This window comes from Rhizoctonia solani, chromosome 7 (genome assembly GCF_016906535.1).
Source record: "Rhizoctonia solani chromosome 7, complete sequence".
NCBI classification, from domain to species: domain Eukaryota; kingdom Fungi; phylum Basidiomycota; class Agaricomycetes; order Cantharellales; family Ceratobasidiaceae; genus Rhizoctonia; species Rhizoctonia solani.
Window position 1 is genome coordinate 1,557,887 of NC_057376.1, and position 13,949 is coordinate 1,571,835.

The window sequence follows — 13,949 nt, forward strand, 5'->3', positions numbered from 1 at the left end:
TGGTTTGTTGTTGTAGGTAGCACCCTCACTGCCTTATGCAGTTTCTTTTACAAGTCCATATGGCCACAAGCGCCTGCTACCTGTCATGACCTTCATTGGCATGACATGATTTTTTACTATTTTCTACCTTTTTTCTGAGACAGTTTCCTTTTTTGGTATATATTTATGACTCATCAAGATCACGTGACATATTTGATATAGGATGTGAAATTGTAAATGACTCACTATTTAGTACTGTTGTTTTTGATGTGGCTTTCCTCATGTATATAAGCCAGGTCAAGTCGCCGCTAAACAGCAAGACTTGACCTCTTTGTCAATTCACCTCAACTTTTAACTATCCCTTGCCCAAGCCCCTAGTTGGCTAAGTGCACGTTACTTAAGAATCATAACCCTAGGCCCTCGTCGCCTCTCTACCCTTATCCATAACCCCTGGGCCCTTGTCGCCCCTCTACCTGTCTCATAGTCCATTGGTGATAGTGCCACGGACTTTAAGCCCCCTTGAACCATAGGTCCAAGCTGAGTCGTGACACTAGGTCAAGTCTTTCCTACTCGTACTCTTGTCAACAAACAAGACCTACGCTTGGATAAGCACCAAAGCTTGAAAGGACATCGCATTGTAGCCCCTGTGTAATAATCAAAGACAGGAATACGAGTGTCAGTAAAGCCGCGGGATAGCCCCTTGCTAGCAATTGTCCGCATACCAGGGTGTCCGCACCTTTAGTCATACGCTGTTAGTCAGCTGAACCTCCGCTTACAAAAACCCTGACTAATATCACGCTTGTACACAGCTGCTGATTTTAGTAAAAGGATTGTTTAACGCTAGTGGGGAAGCAAACAGTTAGTAGTTTGAACTATAAACCCGTTTATCTATCTGATCGAGTACCAATTTATATCGGGAACGCATTCTAGTGTTCAATTTTCTAGATCTTGTCCTCTTTGCCATCTTTTGGCCCTATTCCATTGTCACCCGCTATCTCTACCTCGAAAAAACCATCAACAACATCAATCACGTGCTAGTCGGTCGCATTAATAATCTTGAAGAACACATTGCTCGTATTGAGGAACCAGGGCTAGTCCAAACAATAGCCCATATCAAACACCACAAGTCCTTTGCCAAGCGCCTCAATAATATACAAGGCAGATATTCAAGAACAAAAAAACCTTATTGCCAATCTTGAATCCCACAATTGAGATCTAGCTCTCACAATCAAAGAGCAAGAAAGGCGCATTGAGGAAAAAGACCAACTATTGGTGGAAAAAGAGCTAGAATTAGATAACTTCCATTGCTCCATTCAGGATATCACCCAAGACGGAAAAGGGAGAATCCATTACTACAAAGAATATGAGTTTTTTGCAGTCTCATATGACAATGCCTGGTTTGGGCGTGATGGGAGAGACTAGTCTGATTCCCTCCCAAACCCAATCGGGGTGGTCAGCCCCATCCTCTCGAACACATACTCCTGCTCCTGCGGCTGTGCCGCCCCATGTATATTCCCCTATGTCCTTTGACCACATGTCTGATTGAGAATTATTAAATATGGTTGCCCAAAATATGATTGTGCTAAAAAAAGAATTCTCACAATTACAAGGTGCTTATGAAGCACAACACAACCAAATAGCATTATTAAGGGCAGAACTTGAGGAACATTGCGATCAATCGCGTAATCAACATATTTTTTATTCAAACCAAATTCAAGGGGCGGCTACTTCCATCCAGGCTGTGCAAGATCAGCTTCTTCATCAATCTTCCTCTTGCTCCACAGCTCCACCCCCCCTGCCTTCTGGCACTACCACCTCTATCAATCCCCCACCTGCCCCTACGTCTTCTACTTCTGATTTAAAATTTGCCAAACCAAACAAATTTAGTGGCAAAAAAGAAGACGCCCTCAATTTTATCATTGCCTGTCAGGCTTACATAAGGGCAAAGGGAGCAAACCGATCCCATGAGGAAAAGATTCTTTGGGTAACATCATATTTTGAGGGAGCAGCAGAAGATTGGGTACGTCCATATAAGGAAAGGAAGGTGTTTAGGGGAGAAGCGGTTCCCTTGTTGGAAAATATTGATGTATTTTGGGCGGAATTCACTAAACATTATGTGGACACAAATCGTGATGAAAAGTACCGTCAAAAATGGAACAACTTGCGGCAGAAGGCTTCAGTTCAAGAGTACACTTGGGAATTCCAACAATACTCAGTGTCCTTGGGCTATAGTGACAAAACCTTGCGTGACAAGTATTACGATGGCCTTAAAAATGACATCAAGGACATCATGCTCTCCACCATGTTCCAATGGCGTCGCGCCACAGCTCAGCAGGTTTATGACAAAGCAGAAGAAATTGCCAACCATATCAAATCCACACGCTTGTCTAATCCATCCGCTTCCACCCCCACTACTTGCGTATCTTCCAGCACTGCCCCCAATTCCAATTCCACTCCCACTCGTACACGCCTCAATGTGGGAGATAACGTCTACATGATTGACCCCACCACTTGTCGCGCCAAGAAAGGCGCTATCACATCTATTGTTCGTACCACCTCTGGCAATATGCCCAACGTCAGGTGGAATGGAGAATCCAAAGACACTATGATTCCTTTCCCTTCTTTGAAAAAAGACAAGCGTCCTGCCGCAATCGCCCCTGTTAAGCCCATCCTTGCCCCCACCCCTGTCCTGGCCTCGAATGCTAAAGGCCCAGTGTTATGGATATGACATTTCTTCTTTAAATCTGTACTTATTTTATTAATTACACTAGTAATCTCACAGTAAATAAATGAGATAAAGATGCGAACTAAGGTTTTCAAGGTCCCTCTATCCAATAGTGACCTTTACAAAACCTACAAAGCTCAGGAATGCCCTTAATATGCGATGCCTTTTGCATATATGCTGTTTTCTCACTCATTTAAATATATATAAATTCAGCTGAGTAGATAAACAGTGACAAGTAATATTTCTCTTGTTTGTAGTATTTATTATTCAAGATTCTATCTTGTGGCTACACACAGAAATATTCAGGGTCCCCCCTGTCGCATAGGCAAGTGCTCCGGCGCTTAATCAGCCCTTAAGCGCCGACGCACTAAATGCGCCTTTTCTCCATCACCCGGGCATCCCACACTGCCGAATCGCTTGCGCTTAGGTGCGCATGTTTGTGCGCTCCAGAACGCTGGGTCAAACTCCCAAAACGGACAACATTTGGCTGAGTTATGCCCCATTTACTGTAAGTACCCAATGCAGAGGTATCCTACCTTTGGGATTGTTTACTCCAAGGATGAAACACTTAGTCTTGGGACATCTAAGGACCCACACAGGTAAATAATGCCTTGGGGCAAACATTGCCTTGGGGCAAATATTAGGATCTGTTGTTTGTTTACTATGTACCAAAGTATTGGCTCCCTCAAGTGTTTCAGTTGCCACCTGTACCTCCTGTACCCCCTCTTGGTATCAATCATGTATATACTTGTTTGTGCGCCTTCTCAGGGTATAAAAGGACCCTGTGAAGACGCTTCTAATGCATCCATTTATCCACTCTTATATATTGACATATACACACAAGCCTTTAACAGCTTATCTGCGCATTTACTTTAGTGATTGACTCACTGTAAATAGCATAGGAGGTTATTTGGCGCACTAAGACCATAGGCCAGTCCCAACAGACACAGGGTAACCTATTAGTGTACTTACTGCAACCCTGTGCCCCTTGACTGTCACAGTTGTTGAGTTCAACATTGAGTATAGTGCGACAATACTGTAAGGATTGTTGTGATTGAGTGATAGTGTTTCAATCCACCATACCCCTTATATTGTAGATAGCTTTATCTACAATATCTCATAAATCCTAGATATATTTTAGGTAAACCCCATAAGTCTTAAGTCTTACTTAAGCATATATAAGTCCTATACTTATTAGGCAAATCCTATAAATCCTGTACATTAGTCAGGTAACCCTCTTACTTAAGGTACTATCCTAGAGACCTTAAGTATACATACCCTTAGTCACTTAGGCTTAAGTAACATTAGCCTAAGGTACTATACATAACCAACCACCTGCACTTCATAGTTGCTAGACTATTTGTTAGGAGTTGTTATTCCTGATAACCTAGCCTATATTGTGCATATATTCTGTACATATATTCTGATTCTTAATACTAGTTCTTAGTTATTCCCATATACATTTTGTATATAGTAATTCTTTCTTACTCCTGTACTTACATGACTCTTAACACCCAGGCCCTATGGATCTTGACGGAAGGGGGTTTGCAAATCTTACATGTCATATATGCGGCGGTAAAGGACATTTTGCGCGCAGTTGCCCATCTAAGCCCATGTCTGGACATGTGGCTAACGTCGAATGGTCTTGGGAAAGGCCTAAAGAAGAAAATGGGATTGAAGTTGTTTCTGAGGATGAAGAGTCGGGAAAAGGAAAAGCCAAGGCCGACTAAGGAGTAAGGCACTTGGCTGTATGCTTGCGGATTTGCATTATGAGAACAATGATTTTGAAATACTTTCCTTATGTAATACATCTCAAATATACGCATCATTCTCTGCAAATCCGTGTGAAACTCCTAAATCCCAAAAATCAAGTTTTTTGGCTAAACCTTTTCAAGGAAAAGCCATGATTGACTCTGGAGCAACTTCTTGTTTCATCCACCCCCTTTTAGTAGAAACATATCAACTTCCAACCTATATACATCCAATTCCCAAAAAACTACGCGTTATTGATGGCCGAGAAATTGATTCTGGCCAAATCACTCATTTTACTTGGTTTAAATGTACCATTGGCAACCACACCAAAGAACTAGAGTGCCATATTTCCAATATTGGCAACCATCAATTAGTTTTAGGGATGTCGTGGCTGAAAAAGCATAATCCCCAAATATCATGGGAAAAACATACACTTGTTTTCAACTCGTTATATTGTTCCAATAATTGCCTATCCATACCTGCTGTGTTAGAACTCAAAGCAATAGAAGAAATCCCCGCTCCTTACCAAGAATTCTCTAGAGTATTTTCAGAAGAAGAATTGTCCCAGTTGCCACCCCACCGTCCTTACAATATTGCCATTGAGTTACTCCCTGACGCAAAACCCCAACATGGCCCCATATATAGTCTAGGCCCCAGGGAAGATGCTGAACTTAGAGAAACTATTGAAAAGCAGCTGAAAGCGGGTTTGATTTGTCCATCCAAATCTCCCATGGCTTCTCCAATATTATTTGTCAAAAAGAAAAACGGAAAATTACGCATGTGTGTAGATTATCGACAATTAAACAGCATGACCAAGAAGAACGCCTATCCCCTGCCTTTACCACAAAATCTTATTGAGAAACTACAAGGTGCTAAGATTTTCAGTAAATTTGATCTCAAGGCAGGATACAATTTAGTTAGAATCAAGGAAGGCAATGAATGGAAAACCGCTTTCAAAACTAAATACGGATTATTCGAATACTTGGTTATGCCTTTTGGATTGACAAATGCGCCAGCGGCTTTTCAAGACATGATGAATGAAATATTCCGGGATCTTTTGGATGTTTATGTCATCATTTACTTAGACGACATTCTAGTTTTCTCTCTAAATGAAAAGGATCATGAAACCCATGTACGGGAAGTGCTCAAGAGACTACAGGACAACAACCTTTTCTGCAATATTGAAAAATGCCATTTCCACGCCAAGAAAATCAATTACTTAGGGTTTATTATATCCAAATTTGGCATAGAAGTAGATCAGTCTAAAGTTACAGACGCTATGAACTGGTCAACACCTAAGAATGTCAAGAACATCCAAGAATTCTTAGGATTTGTAAACTTTTATAGGCGATTTATCCCTAATTTTGGCAACATGGCACGGCCTTTGTATAATTTGCTCAAGAAAGACAGTCAATGGAAATGGGAACAAGCAGAACAGCAATCCTTTGATAATCTGAAGAAATGCCTTACATCAGCCCCCCTCCTTTTACAACCAGATACAACAAAACAATTCTACGTAGAATGCAATGCATCCAATTATGCAACAGGAGCCATACTATCCCAACGCAATTCTGAAGAAAAATTGGCCCCTGTGGCATACTTGTCAAAATCCCTGTCCCCGGCTGAGAAAAACTACAATATTTTCGACAAGGAATTACTAGTGGTCATTAGGGCATTTAAGGAATGGCGCCATTTACTGGAAGGATCAGAGTTACCAGTCCAAGTTCTGACAGATCATAAGAATTTGGAATACTTTTCTACGTCACAATCCCTGAACAAACGTCAAATTTGATGGGCAAATTTCCTAGTAGACTACAATTTCCAAATCATCTACAGACCAGGAGCACAAAATAAGAAGGCAGATATCCTCTCTAGACGCTATGATCTAGTACCCCTTGAAGGGGGGGTAGAGAACCAAGTTCTCTTGAAACCAGAACTTTTCATCTCATCAATCACCCCAGATCAGGAAATTAACGACCTGATTGGTGAAGCAATCTATGAGGATGAGCGTCTTAAAGAGATCTTGTACAAGCTCCAGAACAAGAATAAAGTAGTCGACTGGGAGTTAAAAGAGGGATTACTATGGTTTCAAGGGAAAATATTTGTACCTAAGGATGATACTATCAGGAACCTTATTCTAGAGTCCAGACATGACGCTTTAGCAGCAGGGCATCCAGGACAGGCCAGAACATTGGAACTTGTCTCCCAAAATTATTACTGGCCTTCCCTGAAGAAATTTGTCAACTCTTATGTCAACCATTGTGAAACCTGCATTCGGTCCAAACCTACAAATCAAGTACCTATAGGTCTATTAAAGCCATTACAAATTCCTGAACGTCCTTGGGAAGATATAGCATACAATATGATTGTAGGATTACCAGTATCAGAAGGGTTTGACACTATCCTCACTGTCATTGACCGGTTCTCAAAAATGGTACATTTCATTCCCACTCAATCCACAGCGTCTGCTATCGACATTGCCAATTTGTTCATCACATACGTATGGAAATTACACGGTCTACCTAGGAGTACAGTCTCAGATAGAGGTCCCACTTTTAATGCCAAGTTCATTTGTCACTTATATAAAAGGTTGGACATCAAGCCCACATACTCTACAGCCTACCATCCGCAAACAGATGGGCAGACAGAACGGATACAAAGAGAGGCTGAAATCTTCATTCGAATGTTTGGGAATCACCAACAATTGGACTGGGTATCATTACTCCCTATAGCCGAGTTTGCCCTTAATAACTTAAAGCAATCTTCCACGGGTAAATCCCCTTTCCAAATATGTTACGGAGTAAATCCACAATTCTCTGTGGGTCAAAAATCAGATGAATCCGTTCCCAATGCAGACGAACATGCAGAATTCCTGGAAAAAGGCTACGATGAAGTCAAAGCATCACTCTCATTGTCACAAGAAAGGATGAAACATTTCTACGACCAACGTCACAGGGAGGAAGAAGAAATTCAAGTAGGAGATAAGGTCTGGTTAAGCCATCAAAATATATCCACCAACAGACCGTCCATTAAACTTAGCCATAAAAAGTTAGGACCCTACTTAGTAATTGAAAAAATTGGTTTGCATGCGTATAAATTACAACTACCCCATACTATGCGCATACATCCAGTCTTTCATATCAATCTTCTAACAAAGTTCCACCCCAATCCTCACGGACGTGATCCTCCTCAACCTGCACCAATCATCACAGAAGAAGGTGAAGAGGAATATGAAGTAGAAAAAATCCTAGATAGCAAGTGGAAAGGACGAGGGAAAACAAAGAAGTTATGGTACCTGGTCAAATGGAAAGGATATGATGAAGGAAGTAATTCATGGGAGCCAATAGACAATGTGGGAAATGCTCAAGAAATCCTAGAAGAATTTCACAAGGAACACCCTGACGCAGTTGGAGCTTGAAGAGGGGTAATGTCATGACCTTCATTGGCATGACATGATTTTTTACTATTTTCTACCTTTTTTCTGAGACAGTTTCCTTTTTTGGTATATATTTATGACTCATCAAGATCACGTGACATATTTGATATATGATGTGAAATTGTAAATGACTCACTATTTAGTACTGTTGTTTTTGATGTGGCTTTCCTCATGTATATAAGCCAGGTCAAGTTGCCGCTAAACAGCAAGACTTGACCTCTTTGTCAATTCACCTCAACTTTTAACTATCCCTTGCCCAAGCCCCTAGTTGGCTAAGTGCACGTTACTTAAGAATCATAACCCTAGGCCCTTGTTGCCTCTCTACCCTTATCCATAACCCCTGGGCCCTTGTCGCCCCTCTACCTGTCTCATAGTCCATTGGTGATAGTGCCACGGACTTTAAGCCCCCTTGAACCATAGGTCCAAGCTGAGTCGTGACACTACCTAGACAACCCTTAAGGACATCTAGGACAAGGACTCTGTAGATAGTTTTGAATTTGTTTCTTATGGTCTGGACTCAAATAAAAAACCTCTTTTATTCATTGGTCTACTTGTCCAAGATTTCCTGGCAGAACCCTTAAAAACCCTCATTGATTCAGGAGCAACATCCAATTTCATCTCCCCCTCAATTGTAGAAAAATATAAAATCCCAAAAACCCTACTCAAAAATCCACAAGTAGTGAGAATGCTAGATGGTACAATCTCCCAGAGTGGTTGCATATGGCACCAAGTACAACTTGCAGTCTTGGCCAATGGCCATCCCCATTCCATTCCTTTCCTAGTTTGCCCAATTGGCAATACCTTGGCTATACTTGGCATGACTTGGCTTACAGCAGAGGCTCCCCTTATTGACTGGCAACAGGGATTAGTCACATTCCCTGAACAAGCACAAATAGCCTTGGAAGAAGAAGCAGACCCTGACCCTCTGGCCAACCTCCCCACTCAATACCATGAGTTTGCCAAGGTGTTTGGGGAAGAGTAATTTAAGGTCCTTCCCCCCCATTGGGAGTATGACATAGCCATTGACCTGGTCCCTGATGCCAAACTCACCCCTGGCCCAATTTACAGGATGACAGACACAGAGTCCAGAGCGCTTAAACAGCACATCAACAAAAAACTGGCAACAGGCAACAGGCAAGATCTGCACTAGCACCTCCTTGGCTGGCACACCTGTGATGTTTGTCAAGAAGGCAGATGGATCCCTTAGGCTGGTAGTAGACTATAGGAAGCTGAACAATGTAACACACAAGAATGTCTACCCACTCCCTAGGCAGGACAACCTAATGGCAAAACTATGGCACACAAAGATCTTCACAAAACTGGGCCTATGCTGGGGTTACAACAACGTCAGAATCAAGGAAGGTGTTGAATGGAAAACAGCCTTCCACACAAAATACGGCCTATTTGAATACCTTGTTATGCCCTTTGGACTGACCAACACCCCTGCAGCATTTCAACACTTCATGAATGATCTGTTCAGGGACCTAATCAACGTGACCATGGTTATTTATCTAGATGACATCTTGATCTTCTCAGAAAAGCCAGAAGAACATCCTAGTCATGTCAGGGAGGTTTTATCCAGACTCCTGGCAAACCAGCTATTCTGTAAATTGTCAATATGCCACTTCCATGTGACTACAGTTGACTACCTGGGCATTGTCATATCACCAGCAGGTTTCTCCATGGACCAAAAGAAGATCAAGGCAGTCATGTCATGGCCCTAGCCCAAAACAGTCAAACAGGTCCAGGCCTTCCTTGGTTTTGTAAACTACCTATGGCAATTCATACCTAACTTCAGTTCTGTGGTGCAACCTCTCCACAACCTTACTTGTAAAGAAGTCCCCTGGTGTTGTAACCTCACTGTAAGGTGGGTTACTTGCTAGCTGCAGGCGCTTAAGGCTGTAACTATACAGGACACTGCTGACTAACTATCTAATCTAGGCTATCTACTGAACTGACTGCTTAAGGTGGTGTCTACTGATCTATCTACATCAACAAAGGGGCCTGAGGCCTGGGAGGTGTGATGAGTAAGGTAAAGGGGTGAGTGAGGTGACTACTGGGGTGCCAGCTACTTAGCTGGCCTACTGGTACCTGTCTGTGATGATAGACAAGGTAAAATTGACTTGGGGTCTCCAAGCAATTATCCTACTATTTATATAACAAGAGAGCACTATTTACATGGTCTGTGCACATGAGAGAAAGAAGAGTACATATGCAAAAGGAAGCATGCTGCAGGCTGCGCAGAAGCATGGATTTCTCCTAAGTGCCCTTGGCATGACATCTTTGTGTGGCATCTTGGCATGATAAGCACTGAGATCATGTGATCAAAAAACAAAAGATATTAAGTCTGTAAAAAATACCATAAATATCAGAAAATTCAGGCAATGTCAGAGTCTGACTAATAAAGAATGGGATAAATGCCTAAAGAGGCAGTGTTGGCTTTGGGGATAAGCAGAAGACTGCAACCAACACTTTAGATAGAGAGTTTACTTGCCAAATATGGCACAAGACCCCTTAGAGTAGAGCAGGAGAGTGGGGAGGGTAGTCAGTAGATTGACAGGAGGTCAAGTTCTGGTCTGAATGCCAGAACTCTCCCTTCATGATATACATCATACAGAACAAGGGAACTGTAAAGTACAAAGGAGAACAATGGAAGACATACTACAAAGGTATGGGTAACTAAGAGAACAATAGAACAATGCAACTAAGGACATATGGTAACTAAGTAACCAGAGGACAAAGCTAACAGGCTAAACAAAGGGACCATTCACATTCCATGTTGATTGCTCTGCCAGGGGAGTCCTGCATGGCCTGTGGTCATGTTGGGAATATCCCCTGGTCCATATAATTCGTAAAATTTAGATAAGAAGATAATAGAATAATAGGGTATCTGTGTTCATGCCTCTTGGGTCATGACAGTTGATTCCAACAGTGTAATTCAAGGGAGTGTAACAGTTATGCAGCACCACAGAGACTCAGACAATGAGTATGACAACAACAAAGATGAACTTGTCTTTTGTCTGTTACTCAGCAGCAATGATCTGGCTGTTCCTAGATTCTTGTATGCTTGCTATAAACACACTCAACATGTTCATGCACCAAAGAAAAAAAAATGGCATTGCCTGAGGCAAACAGAGCTACAGCAAGCTGCCATGGACAACTCTGGCTGGCAATTGCTCTATTGGAGTTGCAAAGATTGCGCATACATACATGTCTTAGGTATTGACATTGCAAAATTCAAATACTTAATGGAATCTGGATTTTGCAATGCTTGGAATACTTGCCCAATTAAACAAACCAATACAAACCAGACTGGTGCAAGTTGAGTTGGGGCACATTTGCTTGATGCAGCAGGTGGCTTGGGGCTGGCATTACGCTATCTATGTAGCACTATGAGCAAAGTTTTGCTTCAAGTCATAATTGCACTTTGTTATGGATATGACATTTCTCTTATAATCTGTACTTATTTTATTAATTACACAAGTAATACTACAGTAAAATAAAATGAGATAAAGATGCAAACTAAGGTTTTCAAGGTCCCTCTATCCAATTGCAACCTTTGCAAAACCTCTAAGCCTCAGTAATACCCTCAATATGCAACATCTTTTGCATATATGCTGTTTTGTTACACCCTCTTAACATATACCATTAGATTTGGACAGTTTTTCTAATATTTCTAGTATTTTTTACAGACTTGATATCTATTATTTCTCAATCATGTGATCTTGGCGCTTATTATGCCCAGATGCTGCACCAAGATGCTGTGCCAAGGGCGCTTAGGAGAAATCCACACTTCTGCGCAGCCTGCAGCACACTTCTCTTTTCACATTAATACTTCCTTTCTCACAAGCACAGACCATGTAAATAGTTTACTCCTGTCTATATATACAACAGGGAAATTGCTTGGAGACCCCAAGTTGATTCTACCTTGTCTCTACTCACAGACAGGTTTGGTGGTTCAGCTAAGTAGCTGGAACCCTCAGAAGTAGCATACTCACCCCTGCTCTGTTAGACTTACCACACCTCCAGGCCTAAGGCCCCCTCTGTCACAACTCAGCTTGGACCTATGGTACAAGGGGGCTTAAAGTCCATGGCCCTATCACCAATGGACTATGAGAATAAGGGTAGAGGGGCGGCTAGGGCCCAGGGGGTATGGAGTATGGGTAGAGGGCAACAAAGGCCTGGATATGATGCTTTTAAGTAAAGTGCACTAATGGCCAACTAAGGGCCTGGGCAATGGGTAAGGTGTGAGTGAGGATGAATTGACAAAGAGGTCCAGTCTTGCTGTTCTAGCGGCAACTTGACCTGGTTTATATAAATGGAACAAGCCACATCAAAATCAACAGTACTAAATAGTGAGTCATTTACAACTTCACATCATATATCAAATATGTCATGTGATCTTGACAAGTCATAAATATATACCAAAAAAGGAAACTGTCTCAGAAAAAAGGTAGAAAACAGTAAAAAATCATGTCATGCCAATTAAGGTCATGACATTACCCCCTCTTCAAGCTCCAACTGCATCAGGGTGCTCCTTATGAAAATCTTCTATTGCCTCTTTAGTGTTGACCACGTTATCTACTGGTTCCCAAGAGTTACTGCCTTTGTCATATCCGTGCCATTTGACTAAGTACCAAAGTTTCCTTACTTTGCTGCATCCTTTCCATTTACTGTCCAAGATTCTTTCTACTTTGTATTCCTCCTCACCTTCTTCTGTGATGATAGGTGCAGTTTGGGGAGGATCACATCTGTGAGGGTCAGGATGGAACTTTGTAAGAAGGTTTATATGGAAGACAGGATGTATGTGCATAGTGTGAGGTAATTGAAGTTTATATGTGTGGGATCCAATTTTCTCAATCACTAAGTAGGGGCCCAACCTTTTATGACTAAGTTTGATGGATGGTCTATCTGTAGATATTTTGGTGATTTAGCCAGACCTTGTCTCCTACTTGAATATTTTCTTCCTGCCTATGTCTCTGGTTGTAGAAATATTTCATCCTTTCTTGTGACAAAGATAATGCAGCTTTGACTTCATCATATCCTTTTTCTAGGAATTTGGCATGTTTGTCTGCATTTGGAACCCCCTTGTCTGTTTTCTGGCCCACAGAGAATTGCAGATTTAAGCCATAGCAAATTTGGAATGGTGATTTGCCTGTAGATGTTTGTTTTAGGTTATTAAGGGCAAATTCTGCTATGGGTAGTAAGGAGACCCAGTCTGATTGACAATGATTCCCAAACATGTGGATAAAGATTTCAGCCTCTCATTGAATTTGTTCTGTCTGTCCATCTGTTTGAGGATGGTAGGCTGTGGAGAATGTGGGTTTGATATCCAACCTTTTGTACAGATGTCTGATGAATTTAGCATTGAAGTTAGGGTGTTACAACCTCCTTACCTATACCACTGGATTCGGACAATTTTTCTGTTATTTTTACTATTTTTTACGAACTCAATAGCTCATGTTTTTCAATCATGTGACCTTGGCGCTTATTATGCCAAGATGCTGTGCCAAGATGCTGTGCCAAGGGTGCTTAGAAGAAATCTACGCTTCTGCGCAGCTGCAGCATGCTTCCTATTTCCATTATGTACTTCCTTTCTCATGCGCACAGACCATGTAGATAGTGCCCCTTTGCAGATATATACAGCAGGAAAATTGCTTGGAGACACCAAGTTGATCTTACCTTGTCTCTTACTCATGAGAGAAGGTAGCCAGCCAGCTAAGTAGCTGGCCCCCCAGTAGTCCAGACACTCACACCCCTTATTATACCTACCACACCTCCCAGGCCTAAGGCCCCCATTGCCAGTAGTTAGTAGTAGGTTGCCTTACGCAACAATAGTATAGCCTAGTCAGTTAGATTACATAAGCCCACTTGTAGTAGTACGGCTGTAAGCGCCTGCTTCCATTAGTGTGTACCCACCTTACAGTGTGTCATGAGCCACACCCCTATTGTGCCCTCTATTCACATACCAGGGCACTCATAGTACACACTACGGCCACCGGAAACACGCATATACTCGCACCTATGCACTCAGAACCCCCAGGTTCCCACATATAA

General features: G+C 41.9%; 4 protein-coding genes across 4 annotated transcripts; 3 read left to right on the forward strand and 1 right to left on the reverse strand.

Moving 5' to 3' along the window:
• Positions 1-1,537: 1,537 nt before the first annotated feature.
• RhiXN_06675 (Retrotransposon gag protein) lies at positions 1,538-2,707 on the forward strand (the record flags this gene model as incomplete). Its single annotated transcript, XM_043326491.1, has 1 exon — positions 1,538-2,707. The coding sequence occupies one exon, from the start codon at positions 1,538-1,540 to the stop codon at positions 2,705-2,707; it is 1,170 nt and encodes a 389-aa protein (XP_043181923.1).
• Positions 2,708-4,838: 2,131 nt separating this feature from the next.
• On the forward strand, positions 4,839-7,874 carry RhiXN_06676 (Retrotransposable element Tf2 protein; the record flags this gene model as incomplete). Its single annotated transcript, XM_043326492.1, has 2 exons — positions 4,839-6,237; positions 6,268-7,874. The coding sequence occupies 2 exons, from the start codon at positions 4,839-4,841 to the stop codon at positions 7,872-7,874; spliced, it is 3,006 nt and encodes a 1,001-aa protein (XP_043181924.1).
• Positions 7,875-8,577: 703 nt separating this feature from the next.
• Positions 8,578-9,616, forward strand: RhiXN_06677 (Retrotransposable element Tf2 protein; the record flags this gene model as incomplete). Its single annotated transcript, XM_043326493.1, has 2 exons — positions 8,578-8,856; positions 8,969-9,616. 2 exons carry the CDS (start codon positions 8,578-8,580, stop codon positions 9,614-9,616), a joined length of 927 nt encoding a protein of 308 aa, XP_043181925.1.
• A 2,786-nt stretch (positions 9,617-12,402) lies between these two features.
• Positions 12,403-12,705, reverse strand: RhiXN_06678 (Retrotransposable element Tf2 protein; the record flags this gene model as incomplete). The annotated part of the gene is made up of 1 exon (XM_043326494.1): positions 12,403-12,705. One exon carries the CDS (start codon positions 12,703-12,705, stop codon positions 12,403-12,405), a length of 303 nt encoding a protein of 100 aa, XP_043181926.1.
• Between the last annotated feature and the right edge of the window lie 1,244 nt (positions 12,706-13,949).